The sequence below is a fragment of the Muscardinus avellanarius genome (genome assembly GCF_963383645.1).
Source record: "Muscardinus avellanarius genome assembly, chromosome: 3".
In the NCBI taxonomy this organism is placed as follows: domain Eukaryota; kingdom Metazoa; phylum Chordata; class Mammalia; order Rodentia; family Gliridae; genus Muscardinus; species Muscardinus avellanarius.
In genome coordinates this window covers 157,707,283-157,734,122 of record NC_137788.1, presented here as the reverse complement: position 1 = coordinate 157,734,122, position 26,840 = coordinate 157,707,283, and the positions used below count along the sequence as shown (strand labels likewise).

The following is a 26,840-nucleotide window of genomic DNA, read 5'->3' as shown; positions in this document are numbered from 1 at the left end:
CTAAGAAAGCATATCTGTAGCCTCTGACCTTGTGTGCTTATGCCCAGAGCTCAAGTCCAGGAAAGAAACACATGCCCACGTGTGACCTGCGGTGCGGAGCCAGGCCTTGGTGCCTGGGAGCCTGTTACTTGCTCCTGGAGGGGCTGGTGCCACTGGGGCCCGGGAGGCACTGGGGCAGAAGAGGTGGAGCCTGATCCAGTTGTCGGGCTGGCCTCTGTGATGGTCACAGTCCCAATACCAATGGCCAAAGGGACCAGAGCATTCATTCATGTCCCATCCACGTCTTTGTTCTTTTTCTTTTTATTATTTAGAGTTTGTGGTAAGTTTTTATAGAAGCCATTGGAAAACAATGACTATGTGAATATGTGCTGGGTTTTTTTTGGGGGGGGACTATTGGGGATGGAACCCAGAGGCATTGTTACTCCAAGCTACACCTCCAGCCCTATTTTTTAGTATATTTATTTATTTATTTTTAATTTTTTATTGGTGCATTGTATTTATACATCATAATGAAGCAAAGAACTTGTGTCGACATGTCTTTGTTGTTTCTGGGAAGATGCTCAGCTTGGGGGTGGTTGGGTGGACAGTAGGAGGATTGGGTGTTAAGAGATTGAAAGACAGGCAACAACAGCTCTGTGAAAACCCATACCTCAAGCCTGTAGATTGTAGGGAGTGGGGCTGAAGTTGATGTGAGAGTTGGGTGGGACGGCCACCTTTGCTGGTTTGCATGAAATCAATGTGATATGAAACTTTAGTGCTGAACCCAGGGAAGTCTTGGGAAAGCCATCACAAGTCAGTCACCTTGGGCGAGAGCAGGGAGTCAGTTGCTGTATTGTGTTCAGGAGCAAGATGGAGACCGTCAATCCCCCACTGCTTCAACGTGCATACTGTTTTAACGTCTTCCCGTTGGTGGAGGGAATTATTTTCTCTTTTGTTCTTGCGAGGATAATTCTGGAGCTGGTTGTTGCAAAAAGGCTCTCAGATATAGTGAGATCAATTTTCTGCAAAACATGGTATGCCTTATAAAAGAAGGCTGGACCTTTGAATACAGGATGGAATTACACACATTAAGATTTGCTTTTAGATTACCTCTGTGGATACAGGTTCTCTTAAGAGGTTTACCAGGAATCACTGGCTTTATCCTTTCCTAAAAAGGATAAAGGATTCTTGCTTAATGTCACACCCCACTCGTGTATGCATACACATCCTTCCACATACTTCTTTCACTTGCTTTAATTCAGGCAGAGAAAAAACATAATGGTGCTTAGGTTTCTTGGAACTGCTAAGGTGAATGTGTAGCAAAGTTCTCAAGTACTGAAAATTCACTCTAGCCCCTTGGGTATATTCCTACATGCTCCAAAAACTTGTCTCAATGACGCCCTGGACTACTATGGTGCAATATTATATTTTTGTTTTCTGCTTTTGGTACTGCAGTGATTTAGGGTGTGTATAAAATATGCAACTGTTTTTCTAGATAAGATATCTGTTTACCGCCCACCAAAGTAAGAACTACTAAAAATAAGGCTCATGTTTGTGTTCTTCTAAACTTGAGATCAATTGTTATTAAGAATGTGCCCATCCTGGAGCCCCAGGTACATAAACAATGTCATTGTGGATGGGTTTTCTTTCCTCTGGAGCAAAGCCATCAGCCAAACACGAGAGCATCTGTGTCTATGTGTGCATTGTGTGTGAGTTAATAGTTAATTAACCATAGACCATAAACCTTTAGACTTTATTCAATCAACTCTATAAGCCAGCTCAGGCAAGTCCAAATATTCTCAGCGATAGCTAACACACATACTTCTCATGTACACATCACGTACTACACAAACAATTAAATGGATTCTGGGATCTAAATGAAAAAGGAGATCTTTATATTATGGTAAAAACAAGTTCTTACATATAAATACTGTATGTGTGAATTATTAATACAATCATTGTTAATTTGGTAGGAGTCACTTTATGTCCTTTTGATATTTAAAAAAGATATGGAGGCTGGGTCAGTGTAGAGAAATAACTCTTATACCAAGTAGTAACTTTTATAAGAAAAGTATAATATCCTGCCACATATTGCCCTCAGTTTATACATTTAATAATTCCCTGATTACTCTTTACTAGTCTCTGTCTGGGGGCAGGCTGGTTAAAAGAAAAAGAAGATGGCAGGAAATGGCTTCTCTTCCTGTGGAAGTAAAAACCCTCATTTTCCTTTTGTAACAAAGCTTACATTCTTATGTGAAATGGACCCAGGCAAGGTTTAGATGAAAGAACAGAAAAAATGGTGTTTGTGTGTACATGTGTGGGACTGTGTGCATATGTGCACGCAAGGAGCATTTGTAAGGCTGAGGATGTACCCATGTTCTACTTGCTCCCAGTGGGAGACACCTTTCATGAAAGACATTCTGGTTCCTTGAAAATTGGGGTAGAAGGGAAATCTCTATCAGTGATCACAAAAATAACTCTACAAAGACACGGTTCATGGTGAATTCAGTTACTATGATGTTCTGAAAATGGGAGCAGTCACTACTTTCCTCCTACCCCCAACCTCATCATTGTCTGTCTCTCTCCAATGGCTTCTGTCACCCACATATTCATGTCTGGTTTTACAGAAAAGCTCATTAGGTAAGTATGGAAGGTAGCTCTCCTGTCTAGAAAAAAATTAAGTCTTAACAAGGAATCCCACATTTCGTAATAGTGTTTCATTAATAATCAGCACATACTTTGTAGTTAAAACATTTTTTTAGCTTTTCAGTGGGTTTTCCATTTCACCAAATAATAAGAAGTGCAACTGTGGAAAAAAAGAATTAAAAAGCTGGGCGTGGCAGGGTGTGGTGGCGCACACTTGTAATCCCTGCTCTTGTGAGGCAGACAGGAGGATCATGCAGGCTCGAAGCCAGCCTCGCGGACTTAAGAGACCCTGTTTCTAAATAAAAATATAAAAAATAGGTCTGGGAGTGTAGCCCGGAGGTAGAAGGGTTTCCCGGAACCCTAGCACCACCAAAAAAAAAAAAAAAAAAAAAAAAGTCAGGTGTGGTGGGCCATGCTTGTAATCCCAGTACTTGAGAGGCTGAGACAGGAGGAATGCAGGTTTGCAGCTAGCCTCAGCTACTTCATGAGGTCCTCCACTTAGTGAGAACCTGTTTCTTCAAAATAAAGATTAAAAAAAATAGGGTGAGGGATATAGCTAAGAGGTAGAATGCCCCTGCATTCAATCCTGTAAAAAATAAATAAATAAATAAAAATAAAAAAAAGAATTAAAGAGGAGACAGGGAACAAAAGAAAAAAAGAAACTGAGTTTAATGCATAAATTCAAATGACAAATGTAATCTTTTTCCTGCATAAATTCTGTTAAAATTTATTAAGATTCAGAAATTGCTTCAATAAATAAGCCAAGTCTTTAACTTCATCAGCTATATCTTGCTCATTTATAATGCAATAGCTTGCTATTTAAAGGCAGAATATTCAAGTACTTTAGCAAGCTTAAAATGCACCCCCAAAGTTTATCTAATTCTGCCTTTATGCACTTTCTACATAAGAGGTAGTCTGCAAACTCAAAACCAACAGTTACAAATGTGTGCATAAAATCGTGACACATTTTTTTTTTACAAAGTGAAAAATCAAGTTTTAACAATTTCTGTTTCTCTCAAGATGCATCAGCTAAAATAAAAGGAACAAACTACTGATGCAAGTAGCAAAAGGTACATGCTGAATGTTCCCATTTATCTAGAATTCTCAAAACGACGAAACTTCAGAGATGGAAGACAGATCAGTGGGGGCGGTTGGGGTGGCTGGAGGTGGAAAGGTGGGAGAGTGTGATTATACAGAGGGACGGCTCCAGGGCGTTTCTTTGTGGTGATTGTGAGGTTCTGTATCTTGATTGTAGTGGCGATTATATGAATTTATACATGTGGTAACATGTCACAGAACTATGCTCCAAAAATACACACTAGAAAAATGAGTCCATGCAAAAACTGGGTGTGTGTACTGTGCCAGCTTCCTGGATTGGCTGACATGCTCCCTTAGGTGAATGTTACCATGGAGGTGTGAGAGGGGTAGGTGAAGTGATGGCCATGAGACTTTGTTGTACTATTTTTGTAACTTCTTGTGGGTCTATAATTACTTCAAAATATGCTGGTCTTCGATCTCTGTTGAAGAAAGAATTGCAGCTACTAATTAAACATATTTAGGAAGCAATTTAGTCTAAGTTGGGGGCCCTTGGTAGAGGTGGGGCTTTCAGCCATAAGCACTGAAGACTCCTGACTTAGCATAGGCTTAGTATTCAGGTTGCAACTCTTGAGCCGTGTAATTGTGAGCAATGACTGTTTTCGGCACTTCTTTAAAGTTGTGAATCAGGAAATTTTAGAGCAAGCAGGGACCTCACAGAGAATGTGGGCCAAGCTCTCAGCTTACACTTCCCTGGGTCTCGGTATCCTCGTTGGTAATGTGAGGGCTTTGGCCTAGTTTCCTTGCACTGGCCGGCCTAGTTCTAAATTTTAAGATCCTCAACAGAAACTTTAATGTCAACCTTACAAATCTTGCCTTAGTATTTGTTACAAAACAAATATCCCAATGTATGTTGATGACAAATGAGGATGGAAAAACAATCTGTTTATTTTAAAACCATCTCACTCACATATTATTAGAAACAACTAAAGAAGCAAACCAGCCAGGCTAGTTTTCATTACTTATCTGGGACAGAATGTCTGGGCAGTTTCCCTGAATGACCTGCCATTACATCTTCCTCATACAGAACAGTGCTCACATCCTGAGTAACTGCAATGGAAGGGGAGCCCTACTTAGGTCAGTGTTGCCCAGGACTGCTCACCAATCCTGGGGAGACTCTGGCTGAGCAAGCAGTAAAGCCCAAGAGGATTTAGAGTGGCCACAATCACTTGGGCATAAATGAGAATATGTTTTTGATGACCATCAGAGCTTAGGCTGCCCCACTCAACCATTCTCTTGGTGGAATGCTAACACCTGATTAGTGGGGAAACGGAGCCACTGTTGAACTAAGCTTGGAATCCCGAGGGCTGTGGCTAAGCAGGCAGTGTGCATAGAAGAAGCCATCAGGGGCTGAAATGCGTTTTTAGTATTGATTTTCCTTAATTCTATAGTAACTTATGTCTTTCGAGAAAAAAACAAAACTCGGGACGCACATCATTAATACAGTCATTTTATTAAGAAAAGGAGCCCATGGGGCTCAGTGAAGAGTACAAAATACAATCCCCTCCCAGGCTAAACTGTTAATGTTTTTAATAAAAATAAAAAAGCTTTCATAGTTAACTTATCAAAACAACCCCCTGCCTACTGAGATTTTTATTGTGCCAAAGGAAAACACAAAATAAAGTTTTGCTCAGGGAAGGATTCTGTGTCACGACAAGATGCATGTTTTCAATTTCACCTTTTTGCATCAAAAAGAAAATTCTAAGGCCACTTTTTTAACTAAATAAGAGCAAGACAGGAATAAATAATCAAATAGCAGCTAAATTTTTCATCTTCTCTTTAGATTTGTCATAATGTGGTTTTCTACATTCCTAGAGTGATACCTTGATCATAAAAAGGGTATGCAGTTGGAACCTGCTGTCAGGTCAGCTGTGCCAATACCATGTCACACCTTTCAATTCTCCCAAGTGCTACAGAGTTAGCTCGGCTTTAATTTTGCAGGGGCACCTTCATGATTTCTCTAATCAGGAAGATAAAACCATTCTCTCAAGGATTACATTTAGTAGGTGCTTTTCTACAGGGAGCCAAATAACTAGATTTTCTTTCTTGTACTGTTTCCCTTCATTTTGGTTTCATGGAGACAGACACTGTCTTCAGAGAGCATGTAAACAGTTAAGTCAATAAATAGCCGGAATGGTCTTTCTCTATTAAAAAAAAAAAAACTATTTAGACACCACAAATACACCTATTCAAAGACACAAAAAACAAAGCAAAATTTAAAAAATTTAAAAAAATCTCTAAAAAAACCAGCAAGGAATAATTTTGTGATAAATCTAACACCACAATTACTGGTGTAACTGTTTGCATTGTGATTTAAACAGTGGCTTACAAGGCAAAGAGTGTGTTTGATGCCTACACGATTACAGGAAAGTATGTCAGAGTGAAAATCATTTACCTAATGTTTATAGAAAAATCCCTGATTAAATAAATGGACAGTTGATTTTTAAATACAAAAACCTAACTGTAGAAGAACTTTTCTAAGTGAACATATTGATCAAAAGTTGAATTAATCATTCTATCAAATGCAGTACAGTATCATGCCTGGGAAGCACCGGGGTTTCTAGATGAAACATGTGGGACTCAGTGTGTTGTGAAAGGCCTCCCTCCCTTCTACTGGGTGTCCAGAAATGTCCTCAGCTCACAAAACCAACAGACTCAAGGTCAAGCAAGGGAATGTGTGACCAAGAACAGGAGGGATAGGGGTCAGTAAAAACACCGCTAAGCTACAACACAACCCTGCTGGTCTGAACAGCCTGAGGTCCAACGACAATAGAATATTGCACCAAAACAATAAAAAAATCACAGTTTAAATAGAATTAACAAAGAACTGGAACAAGGACTGATAATGCAGTGACTACTATCAGTCAACTCAAGCCGTTGGACAGAAACTGAACTTAACATCTTTTTTGAAAACGGTGGTCCTTGCCTCTTTTGATTTTACATTTAGAAATACCCTTACGGAGACATATTTATTTCTACTTAATGCTATTCTTATTTTTTTTGTTTCCCTTGGTCTAGTTTCAGATTTAGTGATGTGTGAGATAACACTGCTAGTGTAAATAGCAGAAACTCCAAAGAAGTTGATCAGGCCTAGAGTTTTCAAAACTTATCTAATAACCTAATAACCCCATTAGAGGTAGGTTAAAAAAATGCTATTTTTTTTTTTTTTTTTGGATTGGTAGTTACAAAGGCATCCTGAAAAAATATAAGCTTTCTCCCGCTTCTTTACCTAATGTTCCCCTAGGAGGAAAATCAAACATGTATCTTGTTAAGGTACTTAACAGTGGTAAAAAGTACAGCTGTCCACACAACATGTTTTCACGTCAAAACGCATCTTTCTCCTTTGAAGGGGACAGGTCTCCAAGAGGCCCTTTCTGTTTAAATGCAGAGCCCACTTACAATGTATTTTAATTCCTCATTGAAATAGTAAAAGCTTCATTAGGACCTTCTTTGACCATGATCTCAAGAAAGGACGCTTCCAAGGACTTTGGTCCTGGACAGGGTGGGACAGTAAGAAATCACGAAGAGCCTGGAGCCCACGGGTCTCACCTGCACCGAGCGCAGGCCACTTTCCTATCACACACTTCCACCCTTCTTCCTCTCGAGTCAAGTCCTTTCCCAGTGAATCCGCATCGCCTTAGGTTCAGGACACTTCCATTCCACGTCGAGAAACCCTTCTAGAGGCGCCCTGAGCAGTGTTCCCACTAAGCACAGGCCCCTCCTCAGGTGGGCGCAGGCCCCCCTTCACTTACTCTACCCCATCAGGACTTCCTTCACGTTCTGTGCCTTTCTACCTCCTCACCCCAGCGTTTAAAGTATAAAGTCATGCAAACATCCTTTTGGCCCACTAGAATGCTCCTGTATTCTTCAGTTTCGACTGTCTTCAAGCTTTATGTTCTTTTATGTTCTTAAGTTAGTCGTCTTGCCTCCCCTGAATAAAGGCAGAGAAGGCGAGAACTGGCGTTGTAATGTGATGATGAACACAGTGACTTCTGGACACATTCAGAGAATGAAAGAAACCGGCCGGGCCTCTTCGGTCTCACTAGGATGTGGATCAACCTGCCAGAGAAGAAGACGGAGGTTACAGCGGCAGCATCCTGGGAGGTGATTCCGCTGTCTACTTACTTCTATTTGCCGGCTCTGAGCCAAGCTGCTCAGAGCCAGTTATTACCAAGTTCCAGGAGCCTGGCAGGTTCTCTGTGCTCCACAGCCACAGAACATCTCAAAGGCAATCCATGGCACTGTTTATAGATGCCACAGACCACAGAAAATACACACACACACACAAACACATGCTACATGCACCAGGGATAATCTACCACCACAGTCAAAACACATTTATATGCGTCCTCTACTCATTACAGGTCAGCAGCAGACACTTGAGTGAGTGGAGGACAGCAAATGATCATCTGCTACATAATACTATTTGCTGCATAAAAAAGTCCACTTTTCGTTTTGTTTACCTCTGAGTAAAGAGGTGGAGGCTGAAACCGGAATTCCTGCATGCAGGCAAAGATAGGGTAGCATGGTTCTCCTTCAGAGTCAGGGGGCTGAGGATATGGAGGAATGTGTCTGGAGAATTCTTCTTCTGATACCACATCTGCATAATTAGGTGGCGCTGAAACAGAAACGGAGCTGCAGCTACGAAATTCAGGCAAAAATCAACATTTCTTCTGAACTCTTACGGAAAGAAGAAACTTAGTTGAACAGAAAAGAAAAATAAGGTATTTTTCCTCTAGTCAAGTCTTTGTGCTCACTGCAACAAGAACAAGAAATCTGATTCTGCGTTTATGAAACCACTACTAAAGTTGGTTTTCATTTCTAGGATGTGTGTTGTGTGTGTTATAGTCTAGAATAATGAACCTATTTTGACGGTTTTTCATTGTTTTTAATGTGTTATAGTTTAGGCAAACATCATTGAAATGTGGCTACAGAAAACACGTACCACTCTGCACTTTCATTTTGACTATTTTTCATTGTTTTACTATTAAACATTGGTATTAGGAGATAAACAATTTATTCCCGAGCTGGCCATCAATAGCTTTGTGTCCTTGTAATTAAACTTTCATGGATGTGTGACTTTTTAGATATAAAATAGTAAGACAGTTGTGATAGCAGTAATAATTAGTGATAATTAACATGTGTACACTTATGATCATGTAAGGCATGTTTGTCGCTACTTTCTAGATAAAACTTTATAATGAGAGAACTTCAAAATATTTTACCTTCAGGCTGTTCTGGAAGGGCCAGCGTTAACCAGCTCATGTCCATACTGAACTGGCTGGCAACACTGGGGTTTCTGCTGCCAAAACCATTGTACGGAACTGTACCAATAACTAATGGCAGCTCAAGCATCAATTTTTTAGCACCAGGAATATGGATGTATACCTAGTATGTCAAAAAAGAGAAAGGCACACATATAAGCACACCTGACAGGAGAGAGCCCAATTTGTTTCTTTTTCACAGCAAAAAAATACCTTTATCTCACGATCCATCCCAACCCCATCACAAATGTAAACTTTCCTAACTGAAGGTAGTGACGAGTAAACAAAATGAAAAGTATACAAAATATAGTGACTATCGTGACAAGAAACTGCGGCTCGAGTACACTTCCTAATTAAGTTGGGCATGGCTGACAATAGTGATTACAGAGAATTAAGTATTTATAACGTTAACACCAGCCCTTAAATCACCTCTTTTTATGTTACTTTATTAAATCCCCTCTGGGAAGGACTGTTTTTAATCAAAGCAAAGACTAATCTCCATATATTTCAGAACTAGTGGTCATTCTGACAGAAAATGGTGTTCCTAAATCCTGACTTAAGAATAATATTCCCAGTGACAGGGCTCTAGTTCTTGCCCCATTCTGTGTACTTTTAGTTTTCCCAGGAGCTCCTCTTACAGCTAAGGAATAGTCCACTCTGATAATGCAGCAGTCCAGGATGGACGGAGTGACTGGTGGGATTTTTAGAGTTTTCCCATTCCACGTGTCGGTGCTCCCAGAGGCGATGTGGTTTCCTCGCACGTTGGCCACCATGTGACGGACAGTCTTCGTCTTCCCACTAGCCAAGTATGTCTGGGTTTGGAAAATAGCTGCTTTGGGGACAATCAGACGAGAAGAACAATTCTCTATTTCTGCATAGATCGGAATAGCTTCTCCTAAAATGAAAATAAGAGCAGGATAGATTCAGAGACTTTTCAAATATTTCTCACTAAAACAGAGTATTGTCATTACTAGTTAAAACTAATGTGCTCCAATAATACTTTCATAAACTTAGAAGCCCTAATGGAAAACTTAATACTGCAAATCTCTATTAGATAAATGGAAATTTACTGCAAATTGTAGAAAAAGTTATTTTCTAATTATTGCATTTTTCATTATGCAAGAGTGCATTAACAACTCTAAAGACAGGTGAATAACCAGTCTGTATATATGATATACAAATAAATGACTCGGTACTGTGTTAAGTATAAAAAATACGAACAAACTTACAAGGGTTTATCAAATTAAAATCTGCCCAGGAGGAGAACAAAGCCTTTGCTTTTAAGGAATCAGTAACGTGAAGGCACCAAGAAAACAATGGGTGGAGGAGGCAGGTTCTAGAGCATCGCCGTCCACACCATGATGCCCATCCCACACACACGGCCCCGGTGTGGCTGAAGCCTGTTCATGTTCTACATTCTATTCCCACACACTTGTAGATTGTACAGCAGCGTGGAATTAGGATTCCAACAGTATTTTCAATGTGGCCGGGGCCTATTCATGTTCTCCACTGTACTCCCTCACACTTGAAGATCGCACAACAGCGTGGAATCAGAACTAGAACAGTATTTTCATACTCCCGTAGTTTTAATCTGAGTAACATGGCTCTAGACACACTTGTACAACATTAAAACTAGATGCTGGCATTTTTCTATGCTTCTAGTTTTACTCTTTTTTACTAAACTAACAGAACTGAGGCAAAAACTATCAGTATTACCAGACTCTGTTGACCCACTTCAAATATTTAAACATCAATTATTTATATTAACATTTTTATTATTCATGTTTTTAAAAAGTGCCTCCTACATTACAAAACACACTATTTAAAACCACGTAAACTTAGCTAATAAAATAAATAAATGAATCTTTTCATTTGGGCTTTCAAACACGTTGCTTACCATTACAGTATCCCTTTCTTTCGATTTTGGCACTCAGCGAGACTGGACCGGAAGTGAAGAACCAACAGCCAACCATTTTCTCTTGAGTTTTCAATACAGGAGTCTTGAAAATTTCAAATAAAAGGACCTTAATTAAACCATGCTGGAGAATCCATAGAACTGAAAATTACGTCCTTCCTCGTAGAACAGTTGTAAAGCAGTATCAACCTTCCTTATTATCTATGACATGTCAGGCCGAGCACGTGTGCGACACAAAGGGCTGCCTTCCCACAGCCTTCTTAGGAGGACAAAGGTGAATTTTCAGATCCAAGTTAGCATGACATCATCCTGTTTTACCCCAAAGCTATTGTATTTCTAGGAAATAATATCTCATCCCTTAAAAACAATCGAAGGCTGTATTTGTACCTATAAATATGACAAAACTATTTTTCAGATGTTGTGTATGGATCCAGCAAAGAAGAAATATAAAAATAATCAGAATGTTGTATTTGTTTTGGCATTTACTATGTGGAATAAGCAAATAGCCTTTCCCCCCCCTTAAGCCATTACCAAATTACAAGTACCCTTGTAATGGAGTAGGGGCTCTGTGTGTGACTATATACAATGTACTTAACATTACTAGATCTGAAAAGATTATCAAACACATTATACCCCACTACAGTATTTTATTCTATTAGTATCAAGAAAAATAACATAAGATTTAAAATCCTCAGTTTATAACCTGCATACAACAAAAGCTTTCTGTAAAACCCAACGTTACTTGTAGTATCTTTTTCTTTACAAAAAAAATAGCAAAGAACAATTAGTGTCTGCTTTTGGCAAAACCAAAACTCATTTAAATAATTTACCATAATGATTACAAAGATGTTAGGAATATATAACCTCCTAATTATAACTAGTTTTTAATAATATCACATACTTAGCATCTCTGCTTTTCCAAAAGGGGATTTTTAAGGAGGTGCTAAAAAGTCAGAGCTATGAGCCAGGTCAGCTGAGTGCCGGCTACGTTATGATTTGGGCCACAAGCGATCATGCGACCACAGCATCTCTGTTATTTTCTACCCCAAGGTGAACATTAAATTAAGTTCTATTTCTTTTTCCTGTGAAAATAAGAACTGAACTATTTTTATTCGTTGGTTTTTTTCCTTGTCTTTATACAAAAATACATCTTCATCACATCAATTTCATGATGGAAAGTTTAAATGATCTCAGTATTTTTTTATGAAGTAAAAAAAATCATTCATATTTAAATGAAGAACCATTAGGTCCGAGACGCTATCATGAGAGTACAAGGTATAATTTTATATTATTTTGATAATATGGGTTTAGATAAAAGAATCTAGCTCATTAGCTCCCATCTTGCCCATTCTGTTGTTACTTATAGCCTGATCTTTCTTATCAGTCTAGGGTATTTCTGGTGATTATCAGAAGTTCAACGCTTTAATGTGGCCAAATCTGTCATAAGGAAATGATAAGTGAAAGGACTTCGGCAGCAGCTGCACGCACTCGCCTAATGTTGGAAAACGCATGGAAGATGGAGGGTGCACAGCATAATGGCCTCCGCTTCAATGACAGGCTAAGCACGATTATCCCTCTTCCATAATTACTGTTCCTCAACCTGCTATTATGAAGAGTTTAGAATACCACAGTCCTGTGAATGTGGCCGCTCTGGTCAAAGGAACTACTCGCTGTGTGCGCATTATTGTTATTAAGCCTTATTAATGCCTTTCCAGCCTGTGTTAACTTTTTGGCAGAAGAACCCTGAACATCAGGGACATAATCAATAGTATTAAAGCGCACAATTTGTAATTTGCCCAACCTAGAATCATATATTTATAATGAATGCTCATGGGTTACAAGATTGTGTTTTCTAAGCTACCAGAAAGTAACAGGGCAGATTGCCGCTAAGCTGGCTACATATAGATACTGCTATTGTAAAGGAGGAGGAGAAGAGAGGAAGAGGAAGAAGGAAGAGAGAAAGAACTTGCCAACAATGCTGGTGTGTTGACATCGACGTGACTAACAACCTGGAGTTCTCGTTTTACACTCTGGTCTGGTTCCTTGGGTCGCTCCAAGACTGCCCTCACACAGTACTGAATACTTCCGTATTTCCCAGTAAATGATGTTACCAAAGGTCTGAAAACAATCAAAGGCATTAACCCATGAGTTTATCTTTGGCTAGACAAAGCCAGGAAAAGCATGCTTCAAAATGGTGGTTAAGGCTGAAAAAATGGGGGGGGGGGATCAGCAGGCGAATCTACGGAGGGATCACTGAGGACGAACACATGTGCAGTAGAGTCAGACGATACTTGTCCTATTTAAGCATGCGCGTGGACACAAGGCAGAGAAAGAAAATCCCAAAACCAAAGAGCTTCACTTACTCAGATGGAAGTTGAAAGCGAAATGGAAATTCATGTTTCCCAGGCTGCAATAAAATGATGCCTTCACCTATAAAAGAGATTACATTTACTTTAACCGAGGTAAGTTTTAGATAAAAAATGTTCACAATTTAGGTTGTCATATTTTTCTAAGGGAGGTTTTCTTGGCTATAAATATTCCAAAAGTTCTTTAAATAGATTGCAGAATTAAATTTGAATCTGCTTTTATACACATGTGGTTGGTTCTATCCTCAAAAGAGACCAATTACACAAGTACTTACCATAAAGTGCTAGATTCCAGGGTTCCAATATACAATCATAGTACATGTGTTTACATATACATGTATATGTGCATGCATACACAAACACACACAATGTAACTTATTTTACAAATAAGATATACCAATATTTAATTGAACATTAAACTAATTTAGCAAACGATTGATTTTGGGCATACCACAACATTTCTTTGGGCAGAGATGGAAAAAAAGTGAAAAAAATTATGAGTAGTATAATAGTGGAAATAATACAAAACAGCCAAACCAATAAGACAAGCTACTTAGCAAGCGCCAGGTATTTATCCATCAGCTCTACTGAGATTCGGAGGGTTTCTAGCAGCTGACCTGGGACTTGCCAGCATGCCCATGGTCCCTTCCTCTGCTCTGGACTGCCGGCCCCATTTGATTCCGTGAGCAGGGTTATTGCTGACTGTGAGAGGCTACACGGGCAGTGTGTGGTGTGGATAAAGGTATGTCCACAGTCTCCTTAGTTCAGACCCACAGTAGACTTGATGGCTTCCAGTGCTGGCCAGGTGGCTCTGCTGAGATCATTTTTAAACTTTCCCTTCATTTCATGCTCAGATTTAATACTAATTCCCTTACTGTATGTGGGATAAGAAAGAAGAAAGGGAAGCACAGAGAAATTTGAGGTTTGCTTTGGTGTCACTGGACACCAAAACGAAGATTTCCTTTTTACCCATTCACTTAAAGAAATTTTGAAGAGGAGAAATCACTAGCAAAATGGGATTTCTTAAAAAAAAAAACAACAACTTTACTAGAGCTTTATGACCTTAATTCAATTAACATTTCAACCTTCTACTTTTAGAAAATGGAAACACATTATTGGCCCATTAAGTCGAAATCCGTCTGTGATACACGGGGTTGGGAGAGTAACAAATCCCTTTTCACAGAAACACTTCATAGGTAAATACTTCCTAGGTGGGTGATTTAAAGGCAGGGGAACAAATAACAGGTCACAGGGACATGAGGACAGAGTAAAAGGTAGCGATGGGTGAGTCCCCAGGGCTCAGCTGTGCTTAGCTGCTGCCCTATGAGTCTCAGCAGAACTGCAGTAGTGGAAGCTGGGGTAACATCCCCATCCTGGGAGAGGCTCAAGGCAATCCCAATGCTCCCCAGGAAGCTGGGCTATAAATTATAATTTATAATCATAAGATTACAGAGCTTGACAAAGTTGTAATAAATTTTCAAAAACGTGAACCTGAGTTCAAAATGTGTGAGGCTTAAGTATCATGTACTATGGACATTAAGATCCCCAAGCATTCTGGGAGAAGAGGAAACTGGATGGTTTTATATGAGCAATGACCAGTGTTAGGGACCCAGAGCGCACACGCCGAGCATCATGAAGACCAGGAGACCTGAGGCCTCTCGGGGATGGAGACCAGCGGGAAGGGATTTAGACGAGGGAACAGCATGAGGAAGTATGATGGGCGTGTAGGGACGGGCTGGCCAGGGCACTGAAAGGAGATGAGAGAGGGAGAGAGAAAGAAACAGAGGGAGAGAGATATGAGGTTCCCCCGTGGTGGAGAAAACAAACACAGGAATGACGCCATTTAAGACGACACATCCATCATCTTAAAACATAAACAGTACAAAGAGAAACTGATAAGCCTGGGCCATAGTATTTGGAATAAAATCTTGTTTTCATTGTCTTTAATTGAAACGTTCACGAGTTGAGTTGCGTGCCCATTTCCGTCCCTGAACTCGTGGCGTGTTACCTCTGCATTGTATACTAAGGACTGCAGTGTCACAAGGAGATGTTTCATTCACTAATGGCCTCACAGCCAAAGCTCATAATTACAGGCTTTCATGAGCTGTGGGATCTAGAAGACCATTAGAGGTAGAGACACAGGCTCAGGAAAGGAAAAGGACTTGGAAAAGGTCGCACCTCGATCGGTACCCAAAACTGAAAACTTTCTGGTTCTTTTTTTTTTTTGGCGGGTCAGGGGATGGAACGAAGAGGCATTCGATCTCTGAGCTACACCCTCTGCCCTGTTTTTTATTCTTTATTTTGAAACAGGGTCTCACTGAGTGTGGAGGTCCTCACTAAGTACCTGAGGCTGTCCGTGAACGGCAATCCTCCAGTCTCAGCCTCCAGAATTCTGATACAAGCATGCGCCACCACGCTTGGCTAACTTTCTGGTTCTTTTTGCCATTCTGTCACAATTACCCACTAATTATATAAAGAAAATCAGTCTCAATGACAGTAAGTAGTTGGATTAGATAAATAATGCCAAAGAATTATCTGGAGATATTTTTTAAAAATAGATTCTAAGGTCAGAATTTTCAGAAATCTAGATTTCTAAAAGTCTCTTTAGATGACTGAAAGATAGTCAGGATTGGGGATTAAATGATCCTAAGAACCTATGACTATGTCAAGTTAATTCTCCCAAGGTATATATTAGGAGTTTTTTTCCCCTCCTCTCTCAACTAAGAGAAACTACATAAAACAGTGCTAATATTTGTGATGAGACATTACTAAAATACAGTGAAATTCTGCACACTGTCTAGGCTTAGCTGCTCCATTCCATTAGAATAGAAAACAAAACAAAAACAAGAAATGACTTGTGAAATGAAAAATGACTTGCAAGCTCAGATTTTTACAAAGCAATTCTCATGGCTAATCCCAGGTTCAACTGCTTTTAATCTGATATCTATTTACGCAGTCATTATGGGTTCAGAGAGTCTAATGTCTTGGACAAAAACCAATGTATCTCTCCTTCCCAATGCCCTTTCCTCTTGTAAGCCATCTTGAAAATTTGTGCTAGTTCTTCCTACTGGGAGAGGCCTGCTGGGGGCCCTGGGGACCACACTGATGAAGAGCCTGAAAGAGGCAAGAACTCTCACTATCCCAAGCTCTAGTTAATCCAAAGGGGAGCTTTGGTTCCAATACTGTTTCATCCCTACAATTTTGGGATCACTCAGATTATCACTTCGAGGATTAAACTGTGGACAGTCTACTTTCCCCATTGGAGGATAATACAAAATTGCATTCTATTTTGTGTAAGATACAACAAGGGCTAAACACAGAGATCTCATGCATCTCTTTAAATTACCTTATTTGATAGCTAACAGATGATGAGGCAGAAAGGTAAAAAAGATTTTATAATAGTTTCTCCTGACTGACAGAGGACTAAGGCTCACTTTTCTTAGTATTTTCATGACTAAAGAAATCAAGGTTTGTACCTAGTGTTAAATTCAACACCCATGTGGTGGTTCCCCACAGGGACACTTCTAGAAGCTGTTGTTGACCCGACTTGACAACAGTGAACAGGAAGGGGGTAATCCAGATGTGTCCAAGATGGCTTGTCTCTATAGATGTTTGAAAAAGGGAGGAACAAGAGGCAAAGGGGGGGGGGAGCAGTATCAAGTAGAGGGAGAAGTCTGAATAAAGTGTCCCAATCTGCAGTAGATAGAGACCAAACATGAGGGTCGGGTCTGGAAACCCTTCCTTTGAACTGCCCCTCAAGATCTATTTCCCTCTTTCCAAGACTGACTTTTGCTAATTCATCATGGACCAAAGAATCTTTCTAGAATCGGGATGGGAAGGAATGGGGGCTCTTGAAATCCTCGAAACCGCAGAATAGACCTTCATAAGACCTAAATTCTGTCTTCTGCGCCCCAGGGCTAGAAGGGACCTAGATTCCTGGATCCCTGCCTGTCTAATCACGGGTTCCCATGGCAACGGCCCACTCCCTCCCCATCCTAGAAGATCCAGGGACTCCTGGAGGGCTCTTTCAGGCCAGGGCGCTGCACCCCCGGTCTGGTCTCTTGGGGGCCGTGAGGCAGGAGCCCCCGCTTTGGTACCTGCCACTCACCTGCGACCCCCCGGGGGACCCCGCCCCGGAAGCGCCCCGGCCCTGCCCCGCAGAGCATCCTCACCTGCCGGGGGCTCGCGCAGGCTCAGGCGCAGGTTCAGGTACTCCACCTCCGAGGCGGCCGCGGGGGCCGAGACGCGGGCGCCGGCGGGGCCCCAGGCGGCGGTGGCTCGGCCCTGGGCCTCCAGCCGCAGCGCGCGCAGGGCCACGGGCTCGGCCGCCTCCAGCAGCACGTGCCCGGCCACCGTCTCGCCGCTGGAGTAGCGGCCCTTGCGCTCGTCCGCGAACACCAGCCCCAGGCTCTTCACGCGGCCCTCGGACCCCACGGCCGCCGCGGACCCCGCCTCGCCGCCCATCCCGCCGGGCGACGCGGCCCCGTCGCTCAGGCCCGCGGAGGCCCCGAGCCGGGGTCGCCAGCACCGCGGCGCCGCTGTCACGGGCGCCCGCCGCACGCCGAGGGCCACCGCGGCCGCTGTGCGGTGCCGGCCGATGCACCGGCACGCCGCGGGGCCTGTCGCTTTAACAAACCTGACTGGGACTGGAAAGGGGCCGGGAGAGCCCACCCCCGGCGCGCGCCCATAGGTCGGCTGTGAGACCTGCTTCTTGCCGATTGGTTGTAAATGGCGACTGAGTCATTTCATTGGCGCCCACAGGAACCGGCCGGCTCAGCTAGTCCGTGCGTGATCAAGCAGTGTTAGCCAATCAGAGGACGCAACAGTGCACGTGCACACGTCGTTTATTGGCTACAGCGAGGCACAGTCCCGGAGCACCGGCCAATGATGAGGCGGAGCGCCCATGTGGACAGACAGTGGGAAACAATCTCAATCAGGGAGGGGGCAGAACAGGGTATCTCCCGCTCTCGGCGTGGCAGCTGTTCCTATGGTTACAAGCGGGGGCGGAGTTTCTAGCTGCCGGAGGACTGTAGGCTGGAGTCACTGAGTTCACCCTCGAACTTGAACTTGTGGCTGCTCTAGGCTGGTATTTATGATTACATCTACAACCCTGGAGAGGAAATAGATGCCCTGGAAAATGGAACTCAGTAGTGTTTCCTTGTGAAACTTGGGGGGCCGGCCACACCGGAATTTTAATGGACATCTTGGAATGTTCCAACTTTCAGGTCTCTAAGCCTCACCCTTCCCAGTTTTCAGAATTCCCAGGATAGGTAGGAGGAAAATATTAAAAAAAAAAAAAAAAAAAAAAAAAAAGCAAGTCTATGGCTGTAAACCTGGTTGCTCCAGGGAGTTCTCCCAGACTGCAGCCTTTCTCTGCTGGGTGGGAAAATAGCTAGAACTCTTAATTCTTTCTTCTCTAAGTAGGTTTATGCATCAGGCTACTTTAAAACAATATCCACCACCCATGTGTCTGCAAATGACAGGGTTTCATTCTTTTTATGCCTGAATAATATTCTATTTGATCATTACACATTGTATATGTGTACCTAATGTTGCACTGTGCCCATAAAGAGGTCCAAATATGATGTCTTAATAAAAGAGATGTATGAGAACATGAGACACTCAAGTTGTTGCCCCACCCAGAAGGATTTCCTGACCTCAGTATCACAATCCACGGAAATTTCCAGGTTCCTTGATGACTTGTTTCCCACGCCCACAGCTCTTCTTGCCTGTTTTCTGTTTCAGTTTCCTTTTTAATCTTCCATTTCTTTGCTGTTCTAAATTTTGTTCCCCATCTAGCGTGGCTGCCACTATCTGGCCATCTAACTTTTTAAGTCACCTTCTAAATATCCCATGTGTGTTACTAGGGAGACTGAAACAAAGATCACAGGTTGGAGACCAGCCTCAGCAACTCAGGGAGGCCCCGTTTTGTTGTTGTTTGGGTTTTACTTTTATAAGGCCTGGAGATGTAGATTGGAGATAGAATGCCCCTGAGTTCAATCCCTGGAAAAACAAACAAACAAACAAACAAACAAATAAATATTAAATAAAAATACCATGTTTGTGAGTTGTTGTCATGGATTGATTAATCAAAAATAGAGACTTAAAAATTTACTGATGTAGTTTTTTTTTCCCCCCAGTACTGGGGATGGAACCAGGGGCATTCTATCTCTGAGCTACACCCCCAGCCCCCCCCTTTTTTGGTGGTACTGGGGTTCCTCGAAACCCTTCTACCTCTGGGCTGCACTCCCAAACCTATTTTTATATTTTTATTTGGAAACACGGTCTCTTAAGCCAGCAAGGCTGGCTTTGAACCTGTGTGATCCTCCTGTCTCCACCTCCCAAGGCAGGGATTACAAGCTTAGACCACCAAGCAGGGCTTTTATTCTTTATTTTGAAACAAGGTCACATTGAGTTGCAAGGGGCCTCACTAAGTAGCTGAAGCTATCCATGAACCATGATTTTCCTGTCTCAGCCTTCCAAATGCGGGGATTACAAGCCTCCGCCACCATGCCCAGCTTCTGATATAAGTTTTTAAGCATCTCCAAGTAAAAATAAATAATGTATGGTTCTCTCCTTAGCTTAGATTATTAATGGGGAACTTAAATGAGCCTTTAGTTCAAAGTTTCATTATTACCTCTCAGAGCGTAAGGGCCACAAATCCAGCTCTGTATAAAGTTCTGAAATCTCCCTTTCCTCCTCTGTGATTTCATGGGGAATAGCCCCCAAGATGCTTTTCCTGGGCCTATTCATCCTTAGGACACAAACTGTCTTACACCCTTATTTACATATCGATCACTCCCACTGAAAACACAGAACTTGTTCTCATTCTTTTTTTTTGTTTTGTTTTTACCTCTCCATCTAACACAATACCTAGTGCGTTGCCATTTCAGGTGTTCATTAAATGGGTGTTGACTCATGAAATGATGAATTCTCCCCCATGCAATATTATTAGTGCTGCAATACTTGAATAGCTTCCTGCCTCTTGCTACACTGTCTCCAGGCAGATATTTCTCCCCTCCCCCCGAAGATGAAGTGTCTGGAAAAGGAGAAAAAGAACAAAGATCCTCCCAGAAGGATAACAGGACAGGATGGCAGGCGTGGCCTTCTGTGCTGGGAAAGACCCCGCTCTCTGCTCACCTGTCAGCAAATGCTTTTGATTTCAGGCAGCAGAATGTGTAAGCCACTGTGGCCTAGAAAGCATATTTCTCGTTTAGTAGAGAAGCGCTTCAGTTGTAAGCATCCTGAGGGGTAGTTAGTTCAGCAGACATTTAGCAATCTTTCTCCTCTGCCAGGCTCAGCTCTCTTCGTGGTGGCAATGGCTGTTCTCATGGGAGAGAAGCTAGCTTTCGCTGAAAAAAGAGATTGAGGGGTTACCAGAGAAGGGAAGGACTCAAGAACAATGGGGACCTTCATATGGATGCAAGAAAAGAATTTCAGCAAGCTGAACTAGAGATATAGACAGAGATTCATGTAGAAAAGCAAGAACTAAGTGGAAGCCGGGGTGGTGGCGCAGGCTTATAGTACCAGCATCTAGGCACCTGAGGCAGGAGGATCACGGTTTGTGGCCAGCCTCAGCTACTTAGCAAGGCCCTTTGCAACTCAGTGAGACGCTGAGATACTGTTTCAAAATAAAGAATAAAAGGTCGGGCTGGGGGTTGTAGCTCAGAGGTAAGAGTGCCCCTGGGTTTCATCCCCAGTACAGCCAAAAAAAAAAAAAGAACTAAAAGAGAATGTGGGTCATCTTGAGAGTGAGTGATGTACTTTGAGGGGGGATCCCTAGCTCTCTTCTTTTGAAGAGAAAATTTGGTGATGGGCAGCCCAGGGAAGGTCTGTAGAGATGACATCGGCCTGGTCATCTCAAGATGGTTTATGGTGGTTTGGTCATTCTCAGGATTCTTAGGCTGATGTGATCATGATATGATCAGTAGATAACTGGAAAGTGCTGCTAAAATATAGGTTTCTCAGCTGGCCGTGGTGGCGCGTGTCTGTAATCCTAGTACTTAGGAGAATGAGCCAGGCAGAGGATCAGAATTTTGAAGAACAACTTCAACAAAATAGCCAGACTCTCAGCAACCTAAAAAGACCCTGTTTTGAAACAAAACAAAACAAAACGCACACAAAAGGGGGCTGGATAGGCCAGGCATGGTGGTGCATGCCAGCATTTGAGAGGCTGAGACAGGAGGATCGCAGTTCGAGAACAGACTCAGATACTAATTAATGAAGCCCTTTGCAACTAAGTGAGACCCTGTTTCAAAATAAAGAATAAAAAATAGAGCTGGGGGTGTCGCTCGGAGGCGGCATGCCCATGGGTTCCATCCCCAGCATCACAAAAAAATGGGGGGGGGCGGTGACTGGGGATGTTTCTAGGAGATATAATGCTACTGGATTTAATCCCAGTGCCTCACAAACCCAAGTAAATAAATGAATAAATAAAATGTAGGTTTCCCCAAATACTGTATCTCGTGTCTTTGTTTATGGGTGGGATGATTAACAGGGCGATTATCATAAGGGAGTGAATGTCCAGGAACTTGAAGATTTGAAGTGAAGATCTGTAGATTTCCCAGAAATCTGGGAGTGACATGCCTGGAAGAGAGAACCGGTTTGGGAAGTGATGGTATGAGGAACACTAGCACAAGGCTTTCCTATTGAACTTGTGTTTTCTGGTCCTTCTTTGATGGCTCCTTCCTACCCGTTTCTTTTATTTCTTCTATTCTTACTCATTTTCCATGGCTCTAAATATCTTTGTAACAGAAATCCAAAACAAAAAGAGTGTCTGCAGCAATAATATGTTAAAAGAGGATTTTCTGTCTCCTTCAGGGAGAAAATAATATTTATTTCCGGGATGTTCCCAATAGACTCCTCTCCTCTCATTGGCCCACACCCAGTCACGTGTATAACACAGGCCGTTAACTAGCGAAAGAAATGGGATATTTACAATTCACTTAGACCAGGGATTCTTCTGTGAGGGTTGATGGGCATCAGAGCTCTGTTAACAAGGAAGAGGGACAGATGGCTTTTGAATAGTAAATAGCACAGCCATTTTTGAGGTTTGAATGCATCCAGCCAAGTTTGCTTTTGAGCAGACCAGCCCCAGCCAGACCTTTAAAAGGAGAGTTAAGCAAACAAAAAAACCATTTAACAACTAGAGAGAAGGCGATTTGCCTAGTGATTCACCTCACTCAGAGATAACATTCCATTTTCCTGTGCATACATCATAATGGCTGTTCTAGATAAGCTAACACGGATATAAGAGCATGTGAGTTTTTTTTTTTTTTTAAACCCAGCTCTGACCATCTCTGTTAGTTCATCGGTGTTCTCGGGCCATTTACATACAATATAATCTTTGACCAGGTTGGTGATATGATGTGAATGTGTGTGTGACCTCTGAATTCATATATTGAAATCCAAATATCCAAGGTGGTGATGTCAGAGGTGAAGCCTTTGGAGGCGCTTAGATCATCAGATCCCCGAGGAATGGCGTCAGTGCCGGCATAAAAGATGACCTCCCCAAAAGAGGCCCCCCTCTTGCTCCTTTCCTCATGGGTATGCTTCCAGAGAAGGGTTGATTCTGTGCAGGGTCTGGAAGAGTTCCCAACCAGGGAGAGAGGGAAACACAGCTCAGGATGGCCGTGTTCTTGGCTTACTTGGTACAAGAGAATTTCGGCATGCAAGAGACATAGAGACTTGTTTAGGACAGCAGGAGGTATACATTCAAGGGAGAATGTGGGTTAGTGCCAGAGTGAGAGACACATTTGGGAATTTATGGCTCCTCCATTACAGGAGTGTTTCAGAGGTGGCGGCAGTGGATTGGGAGAGGTATTTGAGGGCGAGGTCTGTCCAGTCATCACAAGATGTGTTGGGTGCTAATAAGGCCCAATGGGGCAATCTTCTCCATAGGGGTCACTTCTTGTTTAAACTATTCAAGGACAGAGAACACTGCCCAAAGAAATGTTATTCTTTTGTCCAAACCATTTACAGGTGAGATGATTAACAGAGCCCAGGGAGATTACACTTTTGTGTGACGTCTTTCCTCTGACTAACAGAATTCTCTCCTGCTGAACTCTTTCTAGGTGGGATAATTAAAAGTTCAGGATAGTTTTATAAGTGAGTTACCAGTATGGTGTCCAGCTACCTTTCTGATCTTTTCTGTGGTCTTTGTTGTCTGATCAGTAGATTCTTGTAGCTGGATGTGGTCATCCACACCTATAATTCCAATAAGTGGGAGGCTGAAACAGAAGGATAGCAGGTTTGAGACAGTCTCAGCAAGTAGTGAGACTCTCCTCAACCTAGTAAGATCCTGTTTAAAAATAAAGATAAAATCAAGGCTGGGAGTATAGTTCAGAGGTAGAATGCTCCTGGGTTTTTCAATCATAGCCGTGAGCACGCGCGCGCGCACACACACACACATACACACACACACACACACACACACACACCACATAAAATATTTCTTTGAGGATAGTCAGTAGTGCTCAGGGCAATTTTTTTTTTGTTGTTGTTGTTGTTGTCAGTAGTAAGGATCAAACCCTGGGGACATTCTACCTCCATGCCACACTCTCAATCCTATTTTTTTAATATTTATTTTGAAACAGGGTCTCATTAAGTTGCGGAAGACCTCACTAAGTAGCTAAGGTTGGGCTGAAACCTATGATCCTCCTGTCTCAGCCTCCCAAGTACCAGATTACACCGTGCCCGGCTTGCTCAGGGCAATTATTAAAGACTTGTAAAGTTTTCAGAAACTTACAGGACTAACAGGCCTGGCTGAGGGGTAAGGAAATTGGAGAATGTTGCCACAGACCTCCAAATTAAAGTTTTCCCCACTCACCATTTATGTCTCCTTTCTGCACAGTTCTTTTGTTTCTTCTATCCAACCTCAGGAACACACAAAAGGTTTCATCTATGAGGAAGTGTGTCATCAGACACTAAACTTTGGGACATCCCAGCCTCTAGAGCTATAAGAAGAAAATGTTTCTAAGCCACCCAGTTTGTGGGATGTTGTTACAGCCACCCAAGTGGATTAAGAAAGCTGGTTTCAAGCTGAACATGGTGGCAAATGCCTATAATCTCAGTACTTGGGTGGCAGAGATAGGAGGATTGCAGGTTCAAAGCTAGCCTCAGCAACTTAGTGAGATTCTCAAAAACTTAATGAGTCCCTGTTTCAAAATAAAGAAATAAAAAGGTCTGGGATGTAGCTCGAAGGTAGAATGCTCCTGGGTTGAATCTCCAGTACCAAACCAACAAACAAAAGATCAAGGCACTTGATTTGATGCCTATCATTTGTTATTCACTTTGACTTTGTCTTCATCTGTGTGTGTGTGTATTGCTTAGCCCTTTCTTGCCTTCTGTTATGGCTTGGATCCGAATGTCCCTCCAAGGCTCCAGTGCTGCCTGCTTGGTCCCCAGTTCAGCAACGTTGAGAGGTGAAGTTCGGGGAAAGTGATTGGATTACCAGGGCTGCCACCTCATCCATGGGCTAATTCATTGAGGGATTCACATTTTTATAACAGTTCATATTTATTTTGATTCATATTTTTGGAGGTGGTGGGAATTGTAGGAAGTAGGGTCTAATTGTAAGAAGTAAGGCCTAGGTATGCCCTAGAAGAGTTTATCTTGTCTGTGACTCCTGTCTGTCTGTCTGTCTGTCTCTTTCTGTGTGTGTCTCTCTCTCTCTTTTTCTCTTTTTCTCTCTCCTTCCCAACTGCCCTGAAATGAGCAGCTTTTCTCCACCTCCCCATTATTTTTCCAGAAAAAATGGAGTCAGCTAATCATGGACAGAAACTTCTAAAATTGTCAGCCAAAATAAATAAAATTTTCCTCCTCTAAATCAATTTTCTCAGGTGTTTTATCCCGGGGAAGAAAACCTGACACATCATCATTTGTAGTAATTGAGCATCTTTTAGCTATCCATTTAAATGTACCTACTATTTTACCACATTTTCTTTGTATCTATTCAGCAGTTGCTCTAGGTCTTACTACTCCTCCCCGTCTTATGAAATAATTATCCTGTGTATTGGGTTCACATACATTGCCTACTCCACCAGACCCTGTTTCCATTTTTGCTTTCAATAGTCTGTGTGTTTGAAGTAACTGAGGAGAAAAATAAGTCATTGTGATTACTGGGGTACTTATTATTTTTCTGTTCTTTCTTTCTTCTTAAGTTTAAGGCTTCCCCAGGGAAACATTTTAGTTTGAAGAATTTCCTTTGGCATTTGTCTTAAAAAAAAAAAAAAAGTTCTGATGGCCATGGATTCTGTATGTTTTCCTTCATCTGAGATTTTTTTTTTTTTACCCAACACTGCTGATGGATAGTTCCACTGAATATAGAATTCTGGCTTGGCAGCTCTTTTACCACTTCATGGACCTTACCCCACTGTCTCCCGAGAATCTTGGATTCTGGTAAGAGATCAGCAATCCTTCAAATTGTTATTGTTTTTATGTAGTGGTATATATTTTCTGTCTGCTTTTAAGCGTTTCTCCACTAAATCTTTACTTTTTAGCAGTTACATTTATAATGTAGGTGGTTTTTGTCTTCTTCAAATTTGTTCTTTTTAGGGTTTCCCTCCTTTTGTTATATATGTAAGTTTATTTCATCCCCCAAGTTTGTGTTTTCTGCACTTATGTCTTCAATATTTTTCTGCATTATCACCTTTCTCCACTTTGTTTTGGAATTTCAATCTCAAATTGTTAGATTTTTTTTTTTTACTTCTGCCCCATATTTTGCTGAGATTGATGTTTCTCCTTTCCTCTGTGTCGTAGGGATTGGATAACTACATTGTTCTGTTTTCAAGTACACCAACTCTTTTCCCTCTTGTGTTTCTTGTGCTATTAAGATCATCAAGTAAATTTTTATTGCAGATACTGTGTTTTTCAGTGTTAAAAAGAATCACTTCTAATAGTTTTTTTTCTTTGTTAAGAACATTGTTCTATTTATTTCAAGAGCATCTATCTCATTGAAAATGACTAGTGACTATAATAGTTGTTTTAAGGTCTTTGAAACAATTTCAGTGTCTCGGCTACCATGAGGCTGATGTTTGATTGCCTTTTCTCTTGAGAATTGATCACATTTGCTGAAGGTTTTTTGTGTTGGGTAATTTTAGATAATATCCTGGACATTTTGAACGTTGTATTATGAGACTCTAGAGCCTGTTAAAAACCCTCTAGAGAGAATGTTCATTCTTTTTTTTTTCATAAGCAATGAACCTGGGCATATTCAAATTGCAGGTCCTGACCTTCTATGAGAAGGGAGTATCATCAGCTCAGATGTCAGTACATTTCCCCTTTTGTGAATCTGTCCTACAAACCATAGCCATGGACAGTGACCTGTGGGAGAGATAGGCTGCAGGGTTCTGACGCCATATTCCTCAGTACCAGAAGTCCTAATTTATCTACCTTCATTCTTCGAGTCTTATAAAGGTAATTAATTTGTGCCTGAGTATCAACACTCAATCCTTTTCTTTTGGTACAGTGGAAACATTCATCCTGCAATTGCCTGGGCACTTTTGTCTTGTAAATTTAATTTGCATTTTGTGCACACCTGTATCTTAATTAGGGTACTGCGCTTAAATGCTTACT

At 41.7% G+C, this 26,840-nt stretch overlaps 1 protein-coding gene across 1 annotated transcript; it reads right to left on the bottom strand.

The window, feature by feature from the left end:
- Window positions 1-7,682: 7,682 nt before the first annotated feature.
- On the bottom strand, window positions 7,683-17,729 carry ARRDC4 (arrestin domain containing 4; the record flags this gene model as incomplete). The annotated part of the gene is made up of 8 exons (XM_080692509.1): window positions 7,683-7,779; window positions 8,184-8,338; window positions 8,946-9,108; window positions 9,623-9,879; window positions 10,882-10,984; window positions 12,870-13,017; window positions 13,263-13,329; window positions 17,438-17,729. The coding sequence occupies 8 exons, from the start codon at window positions 17,727-17,729 to the stop codon at window positions 7,723-7,725; spliced, it is 1,242 nt and encodes a 413-aa protein (XP_080548635.1). The 3' UTR covers window positions 7,683-7,722.
- Window positions 17,730-26,840: the final 9,111 nt, after the last annotated feature.